Raw genomic sequence first — 21,917 nt, forward strand, 5'->3', positions numbered from 1 at the left:
ATATATAAACGATAGGTTGCATATCAAAGGTTTACTGTATGCAAATAAGGTTGCTGAATCAAACAATCACTGTTTATAAACGAGGGGTACACTATATTGAAGTTTTACTTTATACAAACAAAGATGCTGAATCAAAATGTCTCTTCATATAAAGGAGGGACGTTATATCGCAGTGTAAATGTATACAAACGAGAGGTCATATATCGAAGTTTTATTTTATACAAACATTTCTGATGAATCAAACTGTCATTGTAGTTTAAAGAAAATTGCATATTAAAGATTTACTATATGCAAACACGGGTGCTGAATCAAAATATGTCTGTATTTAAACGACGGTTATAATATACATAGACCCTAGTACTTACAAGAGGAATCACGTTGACCGTGACGCCGACAGAACACCGACCTCATTCAGTGAGACGAAACCCGCATGGGTGGAGTCATGTAGGCGATAAACCCGTCAATCAACCAACTATTGTTAACGTTTATGAACGGATTATCAATAGATTACCGTATATATAATAAGAGTTGTTTTATTAAGGTTTTACTGCGCTCCTTTATTGAAATAATTTGAGCCCTCGTCTGGTCAGACGCGGTAATGCTTTATTGTGTATGACCGAATGCTGTTGTATAAGGAGTATAAAAGCAGTGTGTATTTAATCGGTATTATTTTTAATTTTGTTAATTTTCGAAGTAAAACAGGTAGTCGATAACGGGTTCCTTTAATTTGCAGAGCTTTTCACCAGTGCAAATAGAGAATAGATCGGGGTATACCTCTGCTGTATTTAGTGTTGCTGGCCCTTTCATCAAATTATCACAAATAATAGCCGAGTATAAATCTCACAAATTAAGTTTTCAGTACAAATCAACCCCCTTCCCCGATTATCTTTTAAGAGTACCTTATTTGACAATGATCATTTTAGAGAAGCATATTTTATTTCACAATAATGCAAACATCACATATTTTAAGTTAACCTAATATCCGTCTAATCTATTGAAGCTCTTTAAAAAAACAACTCGAAGGGTACGAATCGATACTACACAATATAGCAGTGAGTCACTCGTCACATCACAGTAGTCAATCCCAACAGTAGCGGTGCACCGTGGACAGTTTGTGTATGTATAACTGAGAGAATGGCATATTTTTAACCATCAAGTCTGGTTAAATAGAAGTCATGTTGGTCGACTCGGCGTTATTAGCAAAAAGAGATAAGGCTTTAAAGTTTGTGTTCAATATACATTGTCGAAGGTTCACGAATGCTACGTACAGAACGGTAGGTACAGACCGCGAGCGTGTACCAGTAACACCAGGAGATGGTATAACGTCGACAACGATCAGATAACGGTGAGTTGCCCATCCTAATTATGCATCTGTGGGAGAATATTGTGATGCCCGATTGCAAGTTTGATAAAATTGTTGTTCTCTTTTTTGAACTTACATGCTAAATATAGCACACACGCCAATTCACGGCGTGTGTAACATAGCTCATAGCACCCACTTCTGTGTGTGTGTATCCGTGTCTTACAGACACATTTCTGTAGTTTTCAAAAAACGTCTCTCGTTAGTGTGTTGTTTAGTGTGACTTTAAAATTTCTAGTGAATGGTAAACGTCTAATGTTAATGATGGCCAGAAGACATATTGAGTAGAATAGACGTACTTGAACTATGTAATAATGTATACTACCAGTTGGATATACGTGTTAGAGAGGAAGCCAGTCTCGCTGTATGTGTGTGGTTTATACTTGTTCAAGAGGAAGCGAGTCTCGCTGTAGGTGTGGTTTAGTGCGAGCTTTTGTTCGTGTGCAGCAAACATCTGAGTTTAAATGCCAAAGATCCAGGGGGAAAACTATTTTTTTCAACACATTGACATTCCTTCTTGATACACGATACCCGGCCTTTTTCTATGTAAGTTAATGAGCACATAAGAAATGATATATACACTCCCATGAGGCTGGGTGTCCTGTAAACTTCCTGTCCAAAATATTCAAAAGAATGTAATCATGAAGATCGAGCGATCAATAACACAACTATAACACAATTGTAGTATATCATTACTAATAACAAATTAAGAATGGTATATATACAAAATTAAGTTAGTGTGAGGTAGTCATAGGAAGACAAAGGAAACCCTCTTTAGAACAAAGATTGTGTAAAACATGTCTTGTTCTAGAAAATGAGAAACATTTCTTCTTCAGATGTTGATTAAAGCACAACTGTAAGCGTAGTCCTACAACCGTACCCTCCCACGCTTTTGGAAAAACTATATAATTGTGTCTATTAAATTGAAGAATGTCCCTGAACACGACGGCACTTGTTGCTATGTGACATACATGTATAATGTTTTTCAGTATTTTGTTGTTGCATTGGTTAATATCAATTATTAATAATTGTACCATATTGACAAAGTGATACTCCCAGGACAGCACATTGCCGTCACGCCCCAGTTAAACTCACAGATGAGGTCCACTGAAGCGTGTTATAAAGGTTTCAGGGCCCTTCACTTAGGTTTGATCAAACCCATTATTTAATGTATGGCCTCTGAGGTTTTTTAAGATTTTAAATGGTATTTCAACATCTCTTTTACCAAACCTTGTGGAGAGGAAGGAATTTAAATTGTTTACAACCTCAGAAATGATTAGGTTTCCAAAGGTGAACTCCTTCATCTATGGTAAAAGGCCTTTTCGTTTTGAGGCCTCCCGGTTGTGGAACAGCTTGCCAAATGAGCTTAAGTTAGCTGAAAATTACAAGTCGTTTCGTTGGCTGTATTTGTGTAGGTATATTGTAATGCCTGATTGTACGTTTGATGCAATTGTTATGAAATTGCCTTGACGGTTTACATAAATTGGTATTCTTGTATTTAACTAAACTACATCTAAAGGTATTTAATTAGTAAAAATTGCACACACGCCTATTCACATCAAGTACGTGTTACAACATACGTCGTCTGCTAGAAGGCACTATACAGGTCTTATAACATCGTGTGTGTGTGTTCTACTTGAAATTAAAGCACACCGGAGAACTCTGCCTGTTTTTTGCCCAAAAATGACACAAATGACACAAGACATTTATTGTTGTAATAGTGCATTTATTCAAATGCCAAAGTCTAATAGCATTTAGCAAAATGCCAAAAACCATGTTTTGGATTGTAATTAAGATATAATGTTATAGGCAAAATAGGTGGGACTAGGTATAAAATAGTTGTCCACAAAAACTTGATGGAGTTTTAAAATACAACTCGAATCAAGTTGGCCGGTAATATAAAGCTCTTTGGAAAAACCAAACATCACGTGTACAAAAACTCCATGCAGTGACTTTTACGCTTCACAGTGCAGTGATCCCTATTATCAATATTTCCAATATCAATTAACTTCCTAAGAGCGATTCTCTCGGTGTGCAAAAAAAATCTACAATTGTATGTACAATTAGGGCTCTGGCAAGCCACAAAAATATCATGAAAATATCGGGGAACAACAATGTCATTCGTATCAATATTAAAAAAAGAGTGAGCACCTGGATTAGTGTATCTTTTTGAAGTTTACGAAGTGTTAATGCTAGACGAATACAAATCTCTGGAAAGAAAAAAAAGTTTTCTTTTGTTTTTTCATTTTGATATATAGATTAATGAAGAAATCATTTCATTGTTCAATTATATAACAGAAATGGTTTACAGTCTCTTGTTAAATAGACCTGCAAAGACAAAAGCAGTTTTAAGCACACTCCAGGAAAATATGCCCGCAGGACCTGGCCTCTTGTTATAGAATATATAGTAGACCAAACTTGATTTTAGTAAGACATTTAAATCAGTTTAGTGAGATTCCATTTTTTTAAATATAAGTATCTCTCCCCCCCCCNAGCATTTTGCTCAGATCTTGAAGAGGATAATGATCTTACTTTCATTGCGCAACATACACACAACTCGTGCCTAAAATAATACTGTCTGCATAAGGATTAACCATTATCGATTAAGCAGTCACTGTTCACTAGAGATTACGTGCAGGTTCCAATGCCAAACATGATATCACTAGAATGTCAACACATAGTGTTTAGATCCCTATTGAGTTACCCAACTGTTTACAACCTTTTTATAAAACAATTAACATAAACCCTTTCACCACTGTAGACCATAATGGACTCGTCCTTACCAATGCATGGTAGGGTCTACACAAGTTACATAGGGGTAAAAGGGTTAACTAATTGCTTCCTATTGTAAACAAAAGATCACCCCTGATATAGAGATAAACAGGCCAATACTCTGCCGGGCTGACATTGCTTATACTGTCCTTCCTGGACTATTTTATTTAGATTTGGCCCAATTCTTCACAGAGCCAGCCATAATGATACCGTACATAAAGCGGCATCTATTCATTGCGCATCCACTGGTATAAGTAGGCACCTTATCAACAGATACCTATACAAAAGGGAGAAACGCCATAGAAATTGCTGCGTCTATTTAAGGATTTTATAGCCAGTTCACGTTTCATAAGACACGATTGAATTACAACAACTCACACAGGGTTAGATGTGTTAAAGTATTCATTTGCTGCATTTTGTTAAGTGACGTTCCTACCCAGTAATAACCGACACAGGGGATACTTTTCAAAGGATGCCTAGGACCCACAGGATATCTGCTGCAAAGCCCTGTATCAGCAGCCTAATCGTGCCCCATATGGATACATATATCATCAGTGTTGTACACATATACAGTTATGTTTTTTAGTTTTGAGATTGTTTGTTTGTTCTTTTTGAGTGGTTTTACATTCGCTTCACAATATAGTGTCATAACGTACCGGTAACGAAAGTTAAGGATAAGTGTAAAAAGTCAACAGGATTAGAAAACACCGACCATGTATTAACAGCGACGAGAGGTTAAAATAGGTTTACAACGATCCAACGATTTGTTTATAATAGGAAACGATTTTCGTATCAGTATTTTCACCAGTGGTCAAGATTACGGTCTGTCGGCGAAATATCCTGGATGAGAACTTCCTTTTTGTGCATTGCAGGGAATAAATGGAGTCATCGTAACAAACATAAAAACTTTCGGTTGAAGATTTATTTGTTTCTATACGTAAGCGCAGATAAAAAGCGTAAGTAACCCGACTGCTGCATATATTTATGTCATAGTTCTATATAATTGTCATAGTAGTTTCTTAGCCCGTATTCATAAAACCATTCTCCTACTCAAGCATGCATTCTGTGCTGAAACGACATTTCTCCTACCTTGCATAAATTATGTGACACGGTCAAAAAATTAAAACGTGTTAACACTGAAAATGGCATTCGTCTGTAAGTTTCCCCAGAAATTTCCATATTCAAAATGTCATTTTTCTATTGATTTATCGCCGGAACAAGAAATCTGGCTTGAACACAGAATCTGAGTTTAAGCATAAGAATGATTTGATGAATATGGGTCCGGGTCTATGGTCAGAGTATCTAGAACAAATATTTATGAAGGAACATAAGAGCTCTCGTGGTGACTTTGATTTTATCAATGAAAATATTAAGACTGCATGATACGCCATATTTGACAAATGAGTGAGTTGTGTGCACACTCCTCAAGGAACGAAGAGGACATTTAAAGTTTTAGACATCAATACTTAAAGATTGTAGTTTTAGCTATTGACAACATTGTAGATATACGTACTTACTGTGAGTGCTCGTTATAGTGCGAGAAATCGTAATATCAGTAGTCTAGAGAGAGGAAGACATTACAGATTTTGATATTAACTTAAAGATATGTCTGGGCATATGTAAGTGTATCATTATATTTATGATTTGATATTTTTGATACTATAGTGTAAATATATTACTAGTCTTGGTTATAATTAATATTGTAGATTTTGATAATAATATATAATTAGTTTATGTAATACCTAATATTGTCAATTGTGATACTAAATATAAGTATATTATGTTATATCTAATATTGTAGGTTCTGATACTAAATATCATTCCTTTAAGTCATACTTAATATGGTATATTTTGATACTAAATCTAAGTATTTTATGTTATACTTAATATTTTATATTTTGATACTAAATATCATTCATTATTTTCATATTCAACATTGTCAATTTGAAAATAAAAATGAATATTTTATGTTTTACTTAACATTTAAGATTTTGATACTTAATATAGGTATTTTTTATACTTCACATTGAAGATTTTGATTCTAAATAACAGTTGTCTTGATATTTCTTATATCATTATATATTTTGATACGAAAAACAAAGTATTTCTCGCTATACCTAATATTGTGGATATTGATACTAAATATTTGTTGCCTTTATTATACTTGAAATTATATATTTTGATACCACAAAATTGTATTTTTTATTATACCTGGTATTGAAGATATTGATACTTTATATTAGCATTTAATGTAATACATAGCATGGTTAATTTCGATACTAGTATATTTTATACTTCCCATTGTTGATTTTGCTACTAAATATTAGTAGTCTTGATTAAACTGGTCGTTATATATCTTTATGTATAGAATTAGTGTTTTTTGTTATATCTAACATGGTAGACTTTGATACTAGATATTACTATGTTATCTTATACTTAACATTGTACTTTCTTTTTTACTAATATTAGTAGTCCGTGTTTGGTTGACATTGTAAATTTCTGATACTAAATATTAAGATTTTATGATATTATTTACATTGTAGACTTTGATAATAAATACTTGTTGTTTTGGTGACTCTTGTAACTTTAATAATTCTATATCATTTTAAGTTATCAACAAAATCTTTTTTTAACCAGCAGGACCTGGTTGTAGGTTAGCGTTACCCATTAGTTAGGAAAATGTTTAAATATGAATACAACAAAATTTTGTATAATTCCACTGCTGTATGTTTGAAAGCCCTTATTTGTAGTGGAAACACTTTGATTTTTTCACTAACCACTTGTGACTGTTAACCAACCTTTGGGCAACCGGGGCCAGGTGCTATGATGTACACAATTGTTCATTACTGCTGATAATCTTTTCAACAACCTTTTATCATTTCTAATCTTCTTCAGTAGTTTATAATTTCTTATCCTCTTTAGTAGTTTGCAGCATGCACTATAAGCTGGGGATATCAATTGAACGTCTAACGCAGCCATTTTGCGTGACGTCATCCGTGGTAGGCAACGCGAGATGTAGTATATTTTACATGGTTAAAATTAATTATTAGAATCGGTATTAAGCGCAATTTGAGAAGCGTTTGACAAAAAAAAACACTGTTCTTTTACGCAAAATCAATACATTGAATGTATGTGTACTTACAAATACCTTTCATTTCTCGTTGTTTATATTTGAGGAATAGCTGTAAATTTTGGTCAAGTTATATTTTGATAACTCCAGAAGAGCTCGTGTAAATTGAATAGATGGCGAAGTTATCTAGTCATCTTTTCAATTTACATGTGCTCAACTTGAGTTATCATCTCATAATCTGACCGAAATAGAAAAGTGCATTTGTTAGCTAAGTGGACACAACTTTCATTTTCGAAACTTATTAATGTGTGATGAATTCCAAAAGCAACAGCCTGAGATATACGTAAGCTTTGTGGTTAAATTCGCCAACATATACTGTTGATGACGTCACATAGTCCTGTCTCATTCGCTGAAAGTTTGCATAGGTCCGCCCACTTGTTTTGTGGTCAACGTCATGGAAACTTGTCACGTTCTATGGTCGGGTTATTAGATTATTACTCCAGTTTGGGGGAAACATGGGGATTGAGTGATTGTCAAAGTAAACTATATCTAACATATTTTCCAGGAGGTGACTCTCCAAGTTTCCGAGAAACAGCGCAGATGTTCAACTCGTGTGCATATCGTTCTTGCAATGAGGTAAGATGTATTATTGTATACAGAATAATACAATATATAACCTTTAACTGATGTAGTTGATAGTTGAAAAACCCTTAGAACAGACGACAAATAACATTATGGAGTCAGATCTACTAAAAACTACTGAATGGTCCAAATCTTGGTTAGTTGATTTCAATCCTAAAACAACGGAAAGCATGACTCTTAGTAGAAAAAGAAACATTCAACCCGATCCGATCTTACATATGTGCAATGAAGAAATATCAGAGGTACTGTTGCATAAACATCTTGGAGTTCTTTTTTCGAATAATTGCAGTTGGGTTGAACATGTTAAACAAATAATTCACAAAGCAACGTCTAGATTAAATATCATGCGATCTGTAAAATTTAAACTCGACAGGCAAACATTACAAAATATTTACATTTGGTGTGGCAAAGCCCTTCTATATTACTACTAAAGTACTGCCAATAGCAGCTTCATCTTATGAGACTATAACTGAAGTTGGTCTTTGCACCTCCGAGCGACTTAACAGTGTCACTACCGAACTTATCGGTATCTTCTGCTTTGATCCCTAACACCAGCTGCCTGTTGCAAGTGTCTGTGAGATCAACAAACAATTTTACGCCTGGATTTTTCACCAATTGTGGCAATTCAACCTTCTCCGGTTGCACGATCAATATCAACAACATGCCGGACCGCAAATATAACTCTGACCTGATTACTGCGGGCTTCCGTTGAGTGCGTGCGCCGGATATAGGTCGCAATAAAATCGGAAAATGTTTTACGACACTTGATTAGTTACTTACAAAATGTCATTTGTTACTATTTATGAATCGAGAATATGATATATATATAAATCAAAATCAAATGAATTATTAAAGAAAGTTGCGGAGTCTTTTCAATTCTGTATGGGAAATAGCACATGACGTCAGCTGTTATCTTTGTGCCGTTCTAGATACTGGCCTGGCCTGGCGGTAATAAGCGGGAAATTTGAAATTTGGAAAAGGCATATTTTTTTTTTTTGCGAATTTTCATTATGGAAATATAAATATAAGAAATAAACTGCATAGATGTGGCAGACCAACTGGTATAACTGCCAGTTGGACTGCCACATCTATGCAGTTTATTTCTTAAATATATATTTTTCGTTTATTAGACCACTTGTAGAATATGCTGATACTGTCTGGGATATCATTCCCAAAGAATTTATTTCTAAACTAGAGAATGTTAATTTGGAAGATGCTAGGATTGTTTCAGGTGCTACTAAACTTGTAAGCTTAGACAAACTATATACAGAAGTAGGATGGAATAAATTAATAGACCGTAGACTCCATCATAAATTGTTACAATTCCATAAAATGTTTAATCAAAATACTCCAGAGTATCTGTATAATCTCTTACCTAATTCAGTTAGTGATGTCCATAGTTATAATACCAGATTTTCTGACCCATCATGTCTGACACCTATTCTTTGTAAAACAAATATGTATCAAAATGCATTTCTTCTATCTGCTGTAAACAATTGGAATTCCCTTCCATTACATATTAGAAATAACCCTTCCATTTACCATTTAAAAACCGTTGTGAAATCTAATAAGAAAGCATGTCCACCTTCATACTACTTTCAGGGTTCACGTCTGGGTCAAATCTACCACACAAGACTGCGTATGTCATGTAGCTCCCTAAAAGAACACTTGTTTACGAAAAACATCATACAATCCCCGAATTGTTCCTGCGGTGCAATTGAGAACTCAACACATTATTTGCTAAAATGGAATAAATATACAGCACTTAGACAGCTTCATGTTCTGAGTTTGCCGTATCAACTGATCTTTTACTCTTTGGTGATTACTCTCTTAACCATCGAAAAAACACTACAATTTGTCTAGCCGTCCAAAATTATATATTCAAAACTAAAAGATTTCATTCATTTTGACATAATTTTATTATATATGTATGTTGTGTTGCATTCGTTTTACTACTATGTCTTAAAATGTATTTGGATTTATATGCTTCTTTATACCATATCATGTCACTAACTGGCTATGATTATGATAGATTGATAAAGTGATGTGTAACCTTGAAAGAGCAGGACGTGCCAGGAACGAGGCGGGAAAGTGTTTTATGGACCTATATATTTACAAGTGTGATGGCTAGTATGTGAACTGCAACGTTTTAAATAATCATGGCGGTGCTTTGTGACATACTAATTTTGTCAATAGTTGATTTAGTGGTAATTTATGCTATGTAACTTGTATATACACTTCAACCTTTATCGAGCGTCCATTTACAGCATTGCTGAAATTTTCATCTACTATTGCATAGTTATATTTTACAGAATCGTGTTCCACATACTCATTGCACTATAGCAATATGATATTACCATCTGATGATTATATTTATATTGATATGTTATTCATTCCTGGTTTCCACTGCATATCAATTCATTACCCCCTCCCCTATTCCCGTATTTGTCTGTTGTACATATTACTTCATTCCTGTAGCTACTGTTGAAAAGTTGATTATTAAGCAGGTAACAAATTTACATAAGTGTCACCACAATTGTTTGTGTTTCCTCTTCTGTTCTATAAAACATGTACTTCGATGTATTGCCAAACAAAATTTGAATAAGACAAAGTTTAAACCAAGCTGGGCAAAAGGCGAATACTTTTAATACGATTCTGTAGCAACTCTGTATGTGTCAATTGAGTTTAATACCATATGTTTTAACATTTGAAACTAATACTGCTCGGTTTTCATGTTGTAATAGCCAATATACGTACTAAAGCGGATTTTTCACTTTTTTCCAGATTTCATTTAGACAGAAATCTCCTGGTAATCGCACTTGTAATAATATGGACTGTATATATGAATGAGGTAAGAAGAAGTCTTCAAAATGTAAAATTTCTGCCCAAAACCCCTGGAACCAAGAACATCCATTACTGGAAAAGGCCACCATGGGTTAGCAAGGATTTCTTTTATAACTGCAAACACAAATGTGAAATGACAGAAGGAGAATATATCCCAGAGAATAGTGACGCTGTGATATTTCACACACCGGAGCTATGGGTTGGGCAACCTCCGGCAAAACCTAAGGGTCAAATCTGGGTGTTTCATGGTCTTGAGCCACCGATGAATTATAAAATGTCTTATTACAATTGGCACAACGTATTTAACTGGACAATGTCATACAGACGCGACGCCGACATCTACCAACCTTATGGGATTTTCCAGAATCCGACTTTTACTAAACCAATTCAGAAAATATTTAAACCGTGGCTGAAGAAAACTGCAGCTTGGTTTGTTGGTAATTGTCACAGTCAGAGTAAACGAGAACAGTTTGTAAAACTGTTACAGTTGTATGTCGACGTAGATGTGTACGGGTACTGTGGAACACGTACATGTATAAAACATGGAAAGGACCATTCCTGTCTAGACCTACTTAACAAATCGTACAACTTTTATTTATCTTTTGAAAGTTCTTTATGTCGTGACTATGTGACAGAAAAGTTTTTTAAAGTTTTTAAAACGTCTAATGTGGTACCGGTAGTGAGAGGGAACGCCCACTATAATATGTACGGCCCTCCAGGTTCCTTCATTGACAGTGCTAATTTTACATCAACAAGGAAGCTTGCTCAACATCTCTCTTCCGTGGCAATGAGTGAAAAAATATTCTCAACATTTTTAAAATTCAGAGAGAGTTACGACATGCACGATGATTTTTCGTACCCTTTCTGTGAGTTATGCCGTCGCGTGCACAATGCCCCAGCGTACCAGCGTCTGTATAATGACATAGGACAATGGTTATATGGGTCAGACAAAGTGCCTATTTGTATCCGTCCAAAAGATCTATCATGATTGATATGTATTAAAAGTATACTTTCATTACTGTTTTTTTTTATAAAAATCCTTTATATATTTTTTTATTCCATAATGTACCAAAGCGATTAAAAATTAAATTTATAAAGCTTGTGAGGCAAATGTCGGGTGATACCTCGCCCGAACTAGTTGTAATCAGCAGTCTATCCATAAGAATGTCTATCCATAACAGAATTCCACTATAAAATTTAGTCCGTACTCTAAGCTCCCCGGCATCTTGTTTTGGATATCATTGTAGGTCGAACTGGTCAGAACCAATTCGTTGAACAGGCAGCTCAGTTTGTGAAGAGGATGGAAGAGTGATCTGAGGTCCTGGGTTCGAGTTTTGGCCGGGCCTGTTGAGCTTTTACATTCAGCACTCTGTTGTTGCCTCTTTTGTTTATTTCATTGTTTTAGAAATATTCCTTTCCTTAATCTATAGTCATGCTAAAAAGACGTTTCCAATAAGAAGTTACACTTTTGGCAGTGGTATGTTTTCCTTAACATTTTTGGCAATGGTACGAGGATCCTTAATATTTTTGGCAGTGGTATGTTATGCTTAATACTTCTAGCAGTGGTACGAGTATCCTTAATACTTTTAGCAGTGGTACGGTTTTTACCTTAATACTTTAAGCTGTGTTACGGTTTTTACCTTAACACTTTTGGCAGTGGTACGGTTTTTACCTTAACCCTTTTAGCAGTGGAATGGTTTTTACCTTAACACTTTTAGCAGTGGTACGGTTTTTACCTTAACACTTTTAGCAGTGGTACGGGTGGTATGGTTTTTACCTTAACACGTTCAGCAGTGGTACAGTTTTTACCTTAACACTTTTGGCAGTGGTACGGTTTTTAACTTAACACTTTTAGCAGTGGTATGGTTTTTACCTTAACACTTTTGGCAGTGGTATGGTTTTTACCTTAACACTTTTAGCAGTGGTACGGTTTTTACCGTAACACTTTTGGCAGTGGTACGGTTTTTACCTAAACACTTTTGGCAGTGGTATGGTTTTTACCTTAACACTTTTAGCAGTGGTACGGTTTTTACCTTAACACTTTTGGCAGTGGTACGGTTTTTACCTTAACACTTTTGGCAGTGGTACGGTTTTTACCTTAACACTTTTGGCAGTGGTACGGTTTTTACCTTAACACTTTTGGCAGTGGTACGGTTTTTACCTTAACACTTTTGGCAGTGGTACGGTTTTTACCTTAACACTTTTGGCAGTGGTACGGTTTTTACCTTAACACTTTTGGCAGTGGTACGGGTATCCTTAACATGTATTCGGACTTCCACATTTGTTGACACAGTATGTTAACCCGAAAACTCTGTTTTGTCTCTGCTGGTACTTTGAAAAAGGCAGTTATCCTTACGCGCGATACATTTAAAAGTAAACACAAATTGATGATCATTCATATAAACGAGTATTCGATTGCCAAAAACTTGACAAAAATATTTCATCAGTGAAGACTGTCTACTGAAGAACGCCGATTTCTTTGTAGGTCCTACATAGTGAAGATTATTACAAAGAATAATAATACATAATATAGTATATATAGTCATATCATATGTAAGGCGAACCAATGCCGGTCTAATATTGATTTTACCAGTGAATGACAGTTTAGCAAGCAGATTAAAAACCCAGCAAACTGTCGTCATTCACTGGTTGAACTTATGAGTCAGCATTAATTTCTCCCTTCAAATATTATGACTAAGATAAGTATATTGTGGTGTTTCTCTACTCACCTTTGTAAAGCTCTTTGACAGAATACTGTTGTCGATTTTCGTTCATGGATCTATTCAGATTATGACCTTAAAGTGATGTGGTATTATACAAAAGATCCCAGAGGGATCTTAGCGCCCACCTTTGTACCATCTTCATTAGTTCTTTGTCAGTTCGATCTTTTCTCTTCTTTCCTCTAATCTGTTTGATCCAGTCATGTTAACAGTAAATGCAACTTGAGGTACCTTTTGATCTAAACTTAATACTGATGTGTATGAAAGCCAACCTTCAAAGTGAGTTTGTCATTTCACATATTTACTAGTACAGTACTTAATGTGAAAGAAATAGAATCGATCATTGCAATATGAGAAAGAAGTGTTTAGTTCTTCTTTTAATCAATTTTATGATCAGTCTCAAAATATGACATGCACAACGTGGGATCAAGGGGAACCTACATTTAAAATTTGAGAAAGATCCCTCCCGTACTTCCCGAGAAATAGCGATAACAAACTTTCAGTATCAAAATCCAAGATGGCAGCCTGTCGGCCATGTTGTTTATCCAATCAGTCTCTAAAATTGCCCTGCACAGCTAAGGAACAAGGGGAACATCCATATAAAATTTGAGAACGATCCCTCTAGTGCTTCTTGAGAAATAGCGATAACAAAGTTTCACTAACAAAATCCAAGATGGCTGCCTTTCGGCCATGTTGTTTATCTGATCAGTCTCTTAAGTTGCCCTGCACAGGTATAGACAAAGGGGATCCTACATATAAAATTTGAGAAAGATCCCTCTAGTTCTTCTTGAGAAATAGCGATAACAAACTTTCATTATCAAAATCCAAGATGGCTGCCTGTCGGCCATGTTGTTTATCCGATCAGTCTCAAAATTTGCCCTGCACAGGTATAGACAAAGGGGAACCTACATATAAAATTTGAGAAAGATCCCTCTAGTTCTTCTTGAGAAATAACGATAACGAACTTTCAATATCAAAATCCAAGATGGCAGCCTGTCGGCCATGTTGTTTATCCAATCAGTCTCTAAAATTGCCCTGCACAGCTAAGGAACAAGGGGAACATCCATATAAAATTTGAGAACGATCCCTCTAGTGCTTCTTGAGAAATAGCGATAACAAGAACTGTTTACGGACGGACGACGGACCACGGACCACGGACGCAGGGTGATTTGAATAGCCCACCATCAGATGATGGTGGGCTAAAAAGGTTTTCAATGGCCATATCACATGTTAATATTTGTCCTTGTCTAAGGAAAGGGCAGTCGACGTCCTGAAGAGACTGAGGGTTTCAAACTGTACTCAGTACAAATAATAAGCTTTTAATAGAAGTCTGATGGTATAAGCAAGACATTTACTGAATACAAACATTCTAGTATATTGACACGATAATCAAACTTCATACTTTTTTAGGCTGATACCTCAGGTCATAACGTTTCACTTGTTCATAAGTATAGATATAGATCCACACGTCTAGCTATCCCATGCGAACCAAAACAACTGGCTGGTAGAAATATTCCTTGGTCTGGGCCTGTATAGCCCACTGCTTTTAAATGTCGATATTAGCAAACAAATATCACACGTGTGGGTCTTCAATTAATGTAAGCAAATACAAGGCCACATTGAAACAAACGTTTATAGAAAGCTAGGTTAGCTAGCTAAAACCACAGGCTATAGGTAAATACAATTCCTTTATACCTTTGTTGGGGGATTTAAACTTATTTCACTCGTGAGATATTGGTTTAGTCAGGGCTATTTATTTAAAAGTAACCACTCTGCGTCTATGAATTAAAACGATTTTTCCTTTTTTTAAATTTTCGATCCGTTTGAAATAAAACTTGGGAATTAACATCAGCATGTCAGGAGCTTTACATGGCTTCATAACTGTGGCGCCACAGCATTCACCCATGGAGCCACGGCCACCAGTCATTTCTTTACTCGAGCCTAAAATTCATACAGTAGCTAGGCGTTACTTTCGGGTATTTCTGACAGAAGATGTTACTGTGATCGATTGTACGTAAAATTACACAGGCCTAACCTTATTCTGTCCCAGGTTAAGTCGATGTCAAAAGATATGTTATAACAAGTTAGCAAATATCAATATAAACACATTTACAGTACAACTTCGATTTAATAACCAGCATTTCATTTGCTACCTTACTTACAGCCAAATTCTTTTGCGGTCCCTTAGTTCTGTTTTACTTTAACAATTCCTTTATACGTTTCCCTCAATTTATTGCTAATCGCCTTTATAAAGCCAATATTTCACTGCACAAATGGTGGCAATATTACCAGGTTCTGCTGTACCTTAACATGTTGTACATTTCAAAAGAAGAGATGACCAAACAACGTAAAATTGGGAGACGTGGAAAATTTTAATCAATTTTGCTATTGCCGAGTCTCCTCTTTTGTTGTCAGGTCATTTCTTCTTTTGAATTTATTTCTCTTATGCCGAACAAGCGAATTCCATATAAAACCATCAGCTGGGGTATGCTTAACTTCACTGAAAATACCAAGAGCGGGCGTTGGATCTCCATCTCTTTGGTATATGTTATACATTTGTTGTAGTTGGCTAATCTGGTATTGTTAGTTTAAGAATATTCTTGTTGTTGTAAAAATGGTTCAGCACATTGCTTCCACTCCATGTAAATGCCTCAACCGTATAATAGTCAGCAATCTTTTGATGATCCAACACCGCACAAAACAACTTGCCTAAAAACTTTAACCTTAAGCTCGCTCTAAAACTTCAACCTAATCCAATTATGCTGTTTTGGGCCCCTAAAACATGTAAATATGGTTCAGCACATTGCTTACACTCCATATAAATACTTCAACCTTATCTTAGACAAATATGTAGGAGTGTGATGATCCAACACTGTCCAGAAAAATCTTGCACAAGTTTAAACTGAGTGAAGTGGGACGCCGACGCCAGGGTGACTACATTAGCACCCCTTTGCTTCGAAAAAGATACATCATCGGCTAACATGTTTTCCCATCTGGAAACTTAAGCTGGCATACACACAAATCAGAGATCGTAGCGAAGGCAAACAAACTACTTAACATACTACATGCACTACCTTCCTTAATCCTGCGACTTGGTTTAGAGACTCCCTACAAATCAATGGTCAGATCTATATTGGAATATGGTAATACATTGTTTGACAATTGCAGTCATTTGGAATCTGAACTTATTGAAAGTGTACAACGAAGGACAGCCTTACTATGCACGGGTGGTTATAAGGTAACGAAATATACTAAACTTCTAAGTGAATTATACTGGGGATCACTTAGTGACAGAAGGAAAAACAATAGACTTGAAATGTTATACAAAATTAAGAATGACCTTTGTCCCCCGTACTTAAAACCTATCTGTCCTATTCTGATTCATCGTACTCGAAACAATAACTTCAGAAACTCGAACAATATTCTTCTTGTAATCTCAAAAAGAAAATCCTTCTTTCATCAGTCATTCTTCCCAAATACAATAAGAGATTGGAAAAACTTATCTGAGCAAGTCCGCACTAATAGTTCAACAATTAAGTCTTTCTCACGTGCTCTTACTGATCGTACGTATATGGACACGGAAAAGGCAAAAATAATCAATGTAGAATAAGAATGGGTCTCAGTGCACTGAACAAACAGAGGTTCTCATATAACTTAACTCCGAATCAATTCTGTGATATCTGTGTGAATTCTTCGAAGATGAAAAACATTTCTTTTTAACTTGTCCAAAATATAACATGATCTGTGAAAACATGCTTCGACCAGCATGTGATGAATTTGCTCCAAATGTCAATCCAGACCTTATTGTGGAGTTGATGCCTGATGTTCTCGTTAAGATACTCTAACATGGTTCTGATACAATCAACGAAGCTCCAAACAAAATTATTCTTGATTTTGTATCGCATTTATTACAAAACCCAACAGATTCTAAATGTCTCCGTTTCTATCTTCTTCTTTTTCTCTCTTCTCCTTTCCTTTCTGTTATTGTGTGGGTGTCCGAGTGAAAATGTGTGAATGGGTGTCATATCTGTGTCATATTTTGTCATTGTACATATTGTAGGTTGTGGAAAGCATCTAGTAGCCTCTGGGCTGTATGCAATCCTCGTTAAAGAAACAAAGTATTAAATCCACATGTGAGGCAACGCGAAGCTAGCCATTAACAAACTACAATGACTTGCTTGTCCTGAAAGAAACACATAGCAAACGGATTGGGTGGCGCAGTGGATGGTGCACTCGCCTTTCACCACCACGGCCGGAGTGTAATTCCCCTATCGAGCCTGAAATAGGAACCGGGTATTGGGACATCTGTCTGACCACATAAGTTTCCTAAAGTATCACTCTTTGGGTGTCTCCATCCGGGCCAACAAGATTAATTGAAAATATAGATACATATATAAACTGACATTCATTCATAATTGTTTAAAATTATAACATTTCTATATAAGAGTCGAACAGAGGTAGCCAAACGGTCTCAATTCGTAGATCAAACAGGACAGCAGATTTTTAATGGGCACGCCTTCCCTCGACGAAAAACGATCCGATACAACTCCTTATCACCGGAGGAAACTTATGATAACAACTATGGTTTTGCGGAAACTTCCGTTTTATGTTTATATATAAACTAGAACATCAGAAACAACCAATTATCCTGATGTATGAAACATCAAAGAAACACTCCATTTAACTGATGGTCACTTATTGTATCTTGGAAGCAAAGGTGAACAAGCAGAAACTACAGGTCATACTACGTTTGATAGCCAAACGGCTAGACTGGCCACCAGCCCCTAAGTTTGTATGAGGAATTTCTCGACTGCATTTTACTACTAGCTTATCTCCCCCTAGTTTAGAACCTAGAATCAGACATCCAAGTGATCAAAATTATAAGAGTTAAATTATCTTCTTAATTATTTAATATTCTAGAGACGGTGGCCAGTCTACCAAACGGCATTTGATGTAGTTAACCATCAAATCTTATTCCAAGAACGTCGATTGTAGTTTACTACAAGGAGTTCAACAAGGTATTTCCGTAAACAGAATACTACAAGACATACTACAGAATACTCCTTCAATTTGGAGATATATATGATGGAGCAACGAAGGCACCAACACAATATAGCATTTACCACCATGTGAAAACGGCATTGCTCTCAAATCCAACTCAACAATAAAGGTGAGGAACTACTTCACTTCATCAAAGTGTTTGCTTGTTGGTGTTTTTTTTGCGTCCTATTAACAGCAATGGCCATTTATAAGGACGTGTCAGCTTTTGATGGCGGAGGTAAGCCAGAGTTACCGGAGAAGAAAACCCCAAAAACTTAACCTGCGGTCAGAAACTAGCAACTGCCCCGCGTCGGCCTCGAACCCGAGAGTGGTGGAGGGCAAGTGGTCGTAGACGGTCAGACGACTTAACCACTTAGCCACCGTGGTCACAAATTGAAATGTCAGCCGTTCTTTATTCTGACATGATGAATGGACCTAGTCAAATACCGCAGCACAGAGAATAAATCATCGGTAAAAATATAACATAATCACTAGTAGCAAACCTAGCTTATTTGCTTCTCGGTGATCGATAACAAGGGAAACCGTGTATCACGACAAATGTAGACCCACATCAGGAATACTATAATAAATCCTAAACTCCAATATGGCCCTGTAACAGTATTTTGTCACGCTTCCAGTTGAAAACGTGAATCCCTTCCACGGCATCACAATGAAGAGAAAACACACCGCCTACATAAAACTTCCTATGAGACTTCCATGCGACTCTGGTCCTGACATCAGTCTGATATCACACAAGACATCTATCTGTCAAAATGTCTGAGTGTGGTGTCCAGGCCAGATAAAACTCGGGCTACTAACACAAGACATATATACAAGCGGAAAAAAGAAACTGTGCATGCGGAGAATTGTTATAGAACATGTATTACCAACTATATATACATGAAAATTCACACACATGAACGAGTATGACACATACACACTATCCGTGTGTCATTGACAGTTTTTCCCGTGCAGTTTGCTCTCTATAGGCGTTGACCAATTTGCACGTTTTCCTCGTCCAGCCATCCAATTCGACAATGAAAGTTTATTTTTCAACTGTTGGGTCACTCTGTTGAGACCAGTGAACAGTAAAAACAGCATTATAACGTTTTAATTTGTGATTAAAGCTATGCCGGGCTCAATGAAAATGACCGCCTCCGGATTATTGGTATGCTTCAAGCTGGTGGGGGCCAAGCCGTTGTCTCTACACGTTTTCATGTCCATCGAAACACAATCCGGGATTTGTGGAGACGACATCAACAGTTTGGCCACGTCGGCGATCGACCTCGTGTGGGACTTCCACGTGTGACGTCACGTCAACAGGACAACCATGTTCGGCTTTTCCATTTGAGAAATCGCTTCCAAACGGCAAGTTTGACTGCACGGACAATCCCTGGGTTGCTACCAATAAGCCCGAGAACTGTACGGAACCGATCTGCGACGTCCTGCCATCCGCCCAGTTCTTCTGCCACGTCATCGTGTAGCACGTCTGGACTGGTGCAGAAGGCATCTACGATTTACTCGACGGGATTGGGCAGGCATTTTGTTTACGGACGAGTCGCGAGTCCACCTGGATAGTAGTGACGGCCGTTCCAGAGTGTATCGTCGCGTTGGAGAACGTTTCCGTGACGCGTGTGTGGTACAACGACGTTCTTTCGGTGGAGGCAGCGTTATGATTTGGGGCGGCATCACAGCCAACGGGAGAACGCCTCTGGTGGTTGTTAACGGGAATTTGAACGCGCTACGTTACCGTGACGAGATCCTCCGGACCCACGTCGTTCCATTCGTCACATTACGCTACAGCAGGACAACGCCAGGCCACACACAGCTCGTGTCGCTATGGACTTTCTGGCCCAGCAGAACGTTGACATGTTGCCCTAGCCTGCTGTATCCCCCGATCTGTCGCCCATTGAACACGTCTGGGATGAGATGAAGCGCAGATTACGGGCTTTACTTAATCTACCGGTGATGTTGGCTGATTTGACTTCAGCGTTGGTACATATCTGGAATGCCATCCCACAAGCATTCTTGAACCGTCTGATAGGCTCCATGCGTCGACGTTGCCAGGCTTGCATTCAGGCAAACGGTGGACATACGAGGTATCTGTTTTTGCTAAACACAGCAGGGGTCAATACTGAGCTCACACACTTAATCAAAAACATCAATTCGAGAACCCAATAACTTCACACAACTGGCTCTAAACTGTACCTATCGTAACATCCAATCTGGCCTTTAATCATCTCCGAAGCATATTACAGATACGGTCCTGGGCCCACTTGTATAAAACATCTCAACTCTTGAGATGTCCTCAAGTCTTAGATTTCCCATAGACAATACATTGCTTGAGATTTTCCTTAACTTTGAGATGTTTTATAAAGTCAGGGCCCCTGACGCTAAGTCTGAAGTATGAGCAAACGATGTTGGTCTCCCCTTCCGTGGATTTATAACAGTCAATAGATTGTGACCCTATGAAATGGGAAATTATAATGAAGAGGACTAACATGGTTCAATGTGTATATAGTGCCTGTCTTTAAAATTACGACCCAGTATCCACACCACTTAGTGTGCTTTGGAAGCAGGGTCACACTAAACAAGAATTTCTATGTTATATTTACTATGAAAAATGAGTACTCAGCCGTCGTTTGGGAGGGGGGAGGGGAGGCAGCCTCATCTTGGGTTTGTATTCTCCTCTCCATAGGCTAATGATTATCACCAAATTTCATCTAAATCTGAAAGATAGAACTACCTGGTCACATGCAGCGAGTGTCCCAATCCACTTTCCCTACATCAATTATTTTGGTGAAGTCTTTAATGTAGCTAGCAGTAAATACATGCAACAAAGGACTTTGTATGGTTCGGACATTTTTTGGCCCCCAAATCAATCAAAATTAAAAATCTTGAATAGAACTTTCAAATGACTGTTTCTTTAAGTTTGAATACTTCCCCGTTCTATTATGTAAACCTATATTTGTGTTTTCAAATATGGCTGCCATGGTGACCAGTTATTATTTGCATAAATGAAATAAATTTGAATATTCAGTCAATTTTGACAGGTTTTGCCTAGTTATTCTCTTAGCTACCATAGAGTGCACTCTTGAACAAACTTTATATTTCTCCTAAATATGTATTACAGGTGCCTACACATTATCCTTTGATATTTAGTTTGTTCAAGCATGCGCTCTATAGTTTCCAGGAAAAAAACTGCAAAATATGACAAAATTCACTGAATATTCAAATTTTTCTAATTTATGCAAATTTGATCTTGATACCATGGCAACAATAATTGGAAATACAAATAAATATTTTCATGATAGTGTTTGGGAAGTATTCAAAATAAAGGAAATAGTCATTTCAATGTCCATTTAAAGGTTTTGAATTTTGATGCATTTTGGGGCAAAAACACGCCCAAACCATACATAGTCCTTTCAAATGTACTGAATGTTTAAGGATTCCTGTCCCACTGCACGCA

The 21,917-nt window shown here is 36.8% G+C and overlaps 1 protein-coding gene across 1 annotated transcript; it reads left to right on the forward strand.

Annotated features, from left to right (window-relative positions):
• Positions 1 to 1,056: 1,056 nt before the first annotated feature.
• LOC110443567 (alpha-(1,3)-fucosyltransferase C-like) lies at positions 1,057 to 11,703 on the forward strand. The gene is made up of 3 exons (XM_021487848.1): positions 1,057 to 1,116; positions 7,768 to 7,838; positions 10,629 to 11,703. The coding sequence occupies exons 2-3, from the start codon at positions 7,834 to 7,836 to the stop codon at positions 11,674 to 11,676; spliced, it is 1,053 nt and encodes a 350-aa protein (XP_021343523.1). The 5' UTR covers positions 1,057 to 1,116; positions 7,768 to 7,833; the 3' UTR covers positions 11,677 to 11,703.
• The last annotated feature ends 10,214 nt before the right edge of the window (positions 11,704 to 21,917 follow it).

The sequence above is a fragment of the Mizuhopecten yessoensis genome, unplaced genomic scaffold (assembly GCF_002113885.1).
Source record: "Mizuhopecten yessoensis strain PY_sf001 unplaced genomic scaffold, ASM211388v2 scaffold716351, whole genome shotgun sequence".
NCBI lineage: Eukaryota > Metazoa > Mollusca > Bivalvia > Pectinida > Pectinidae > Mizuhopecten > Mizuhopecten yessoensis.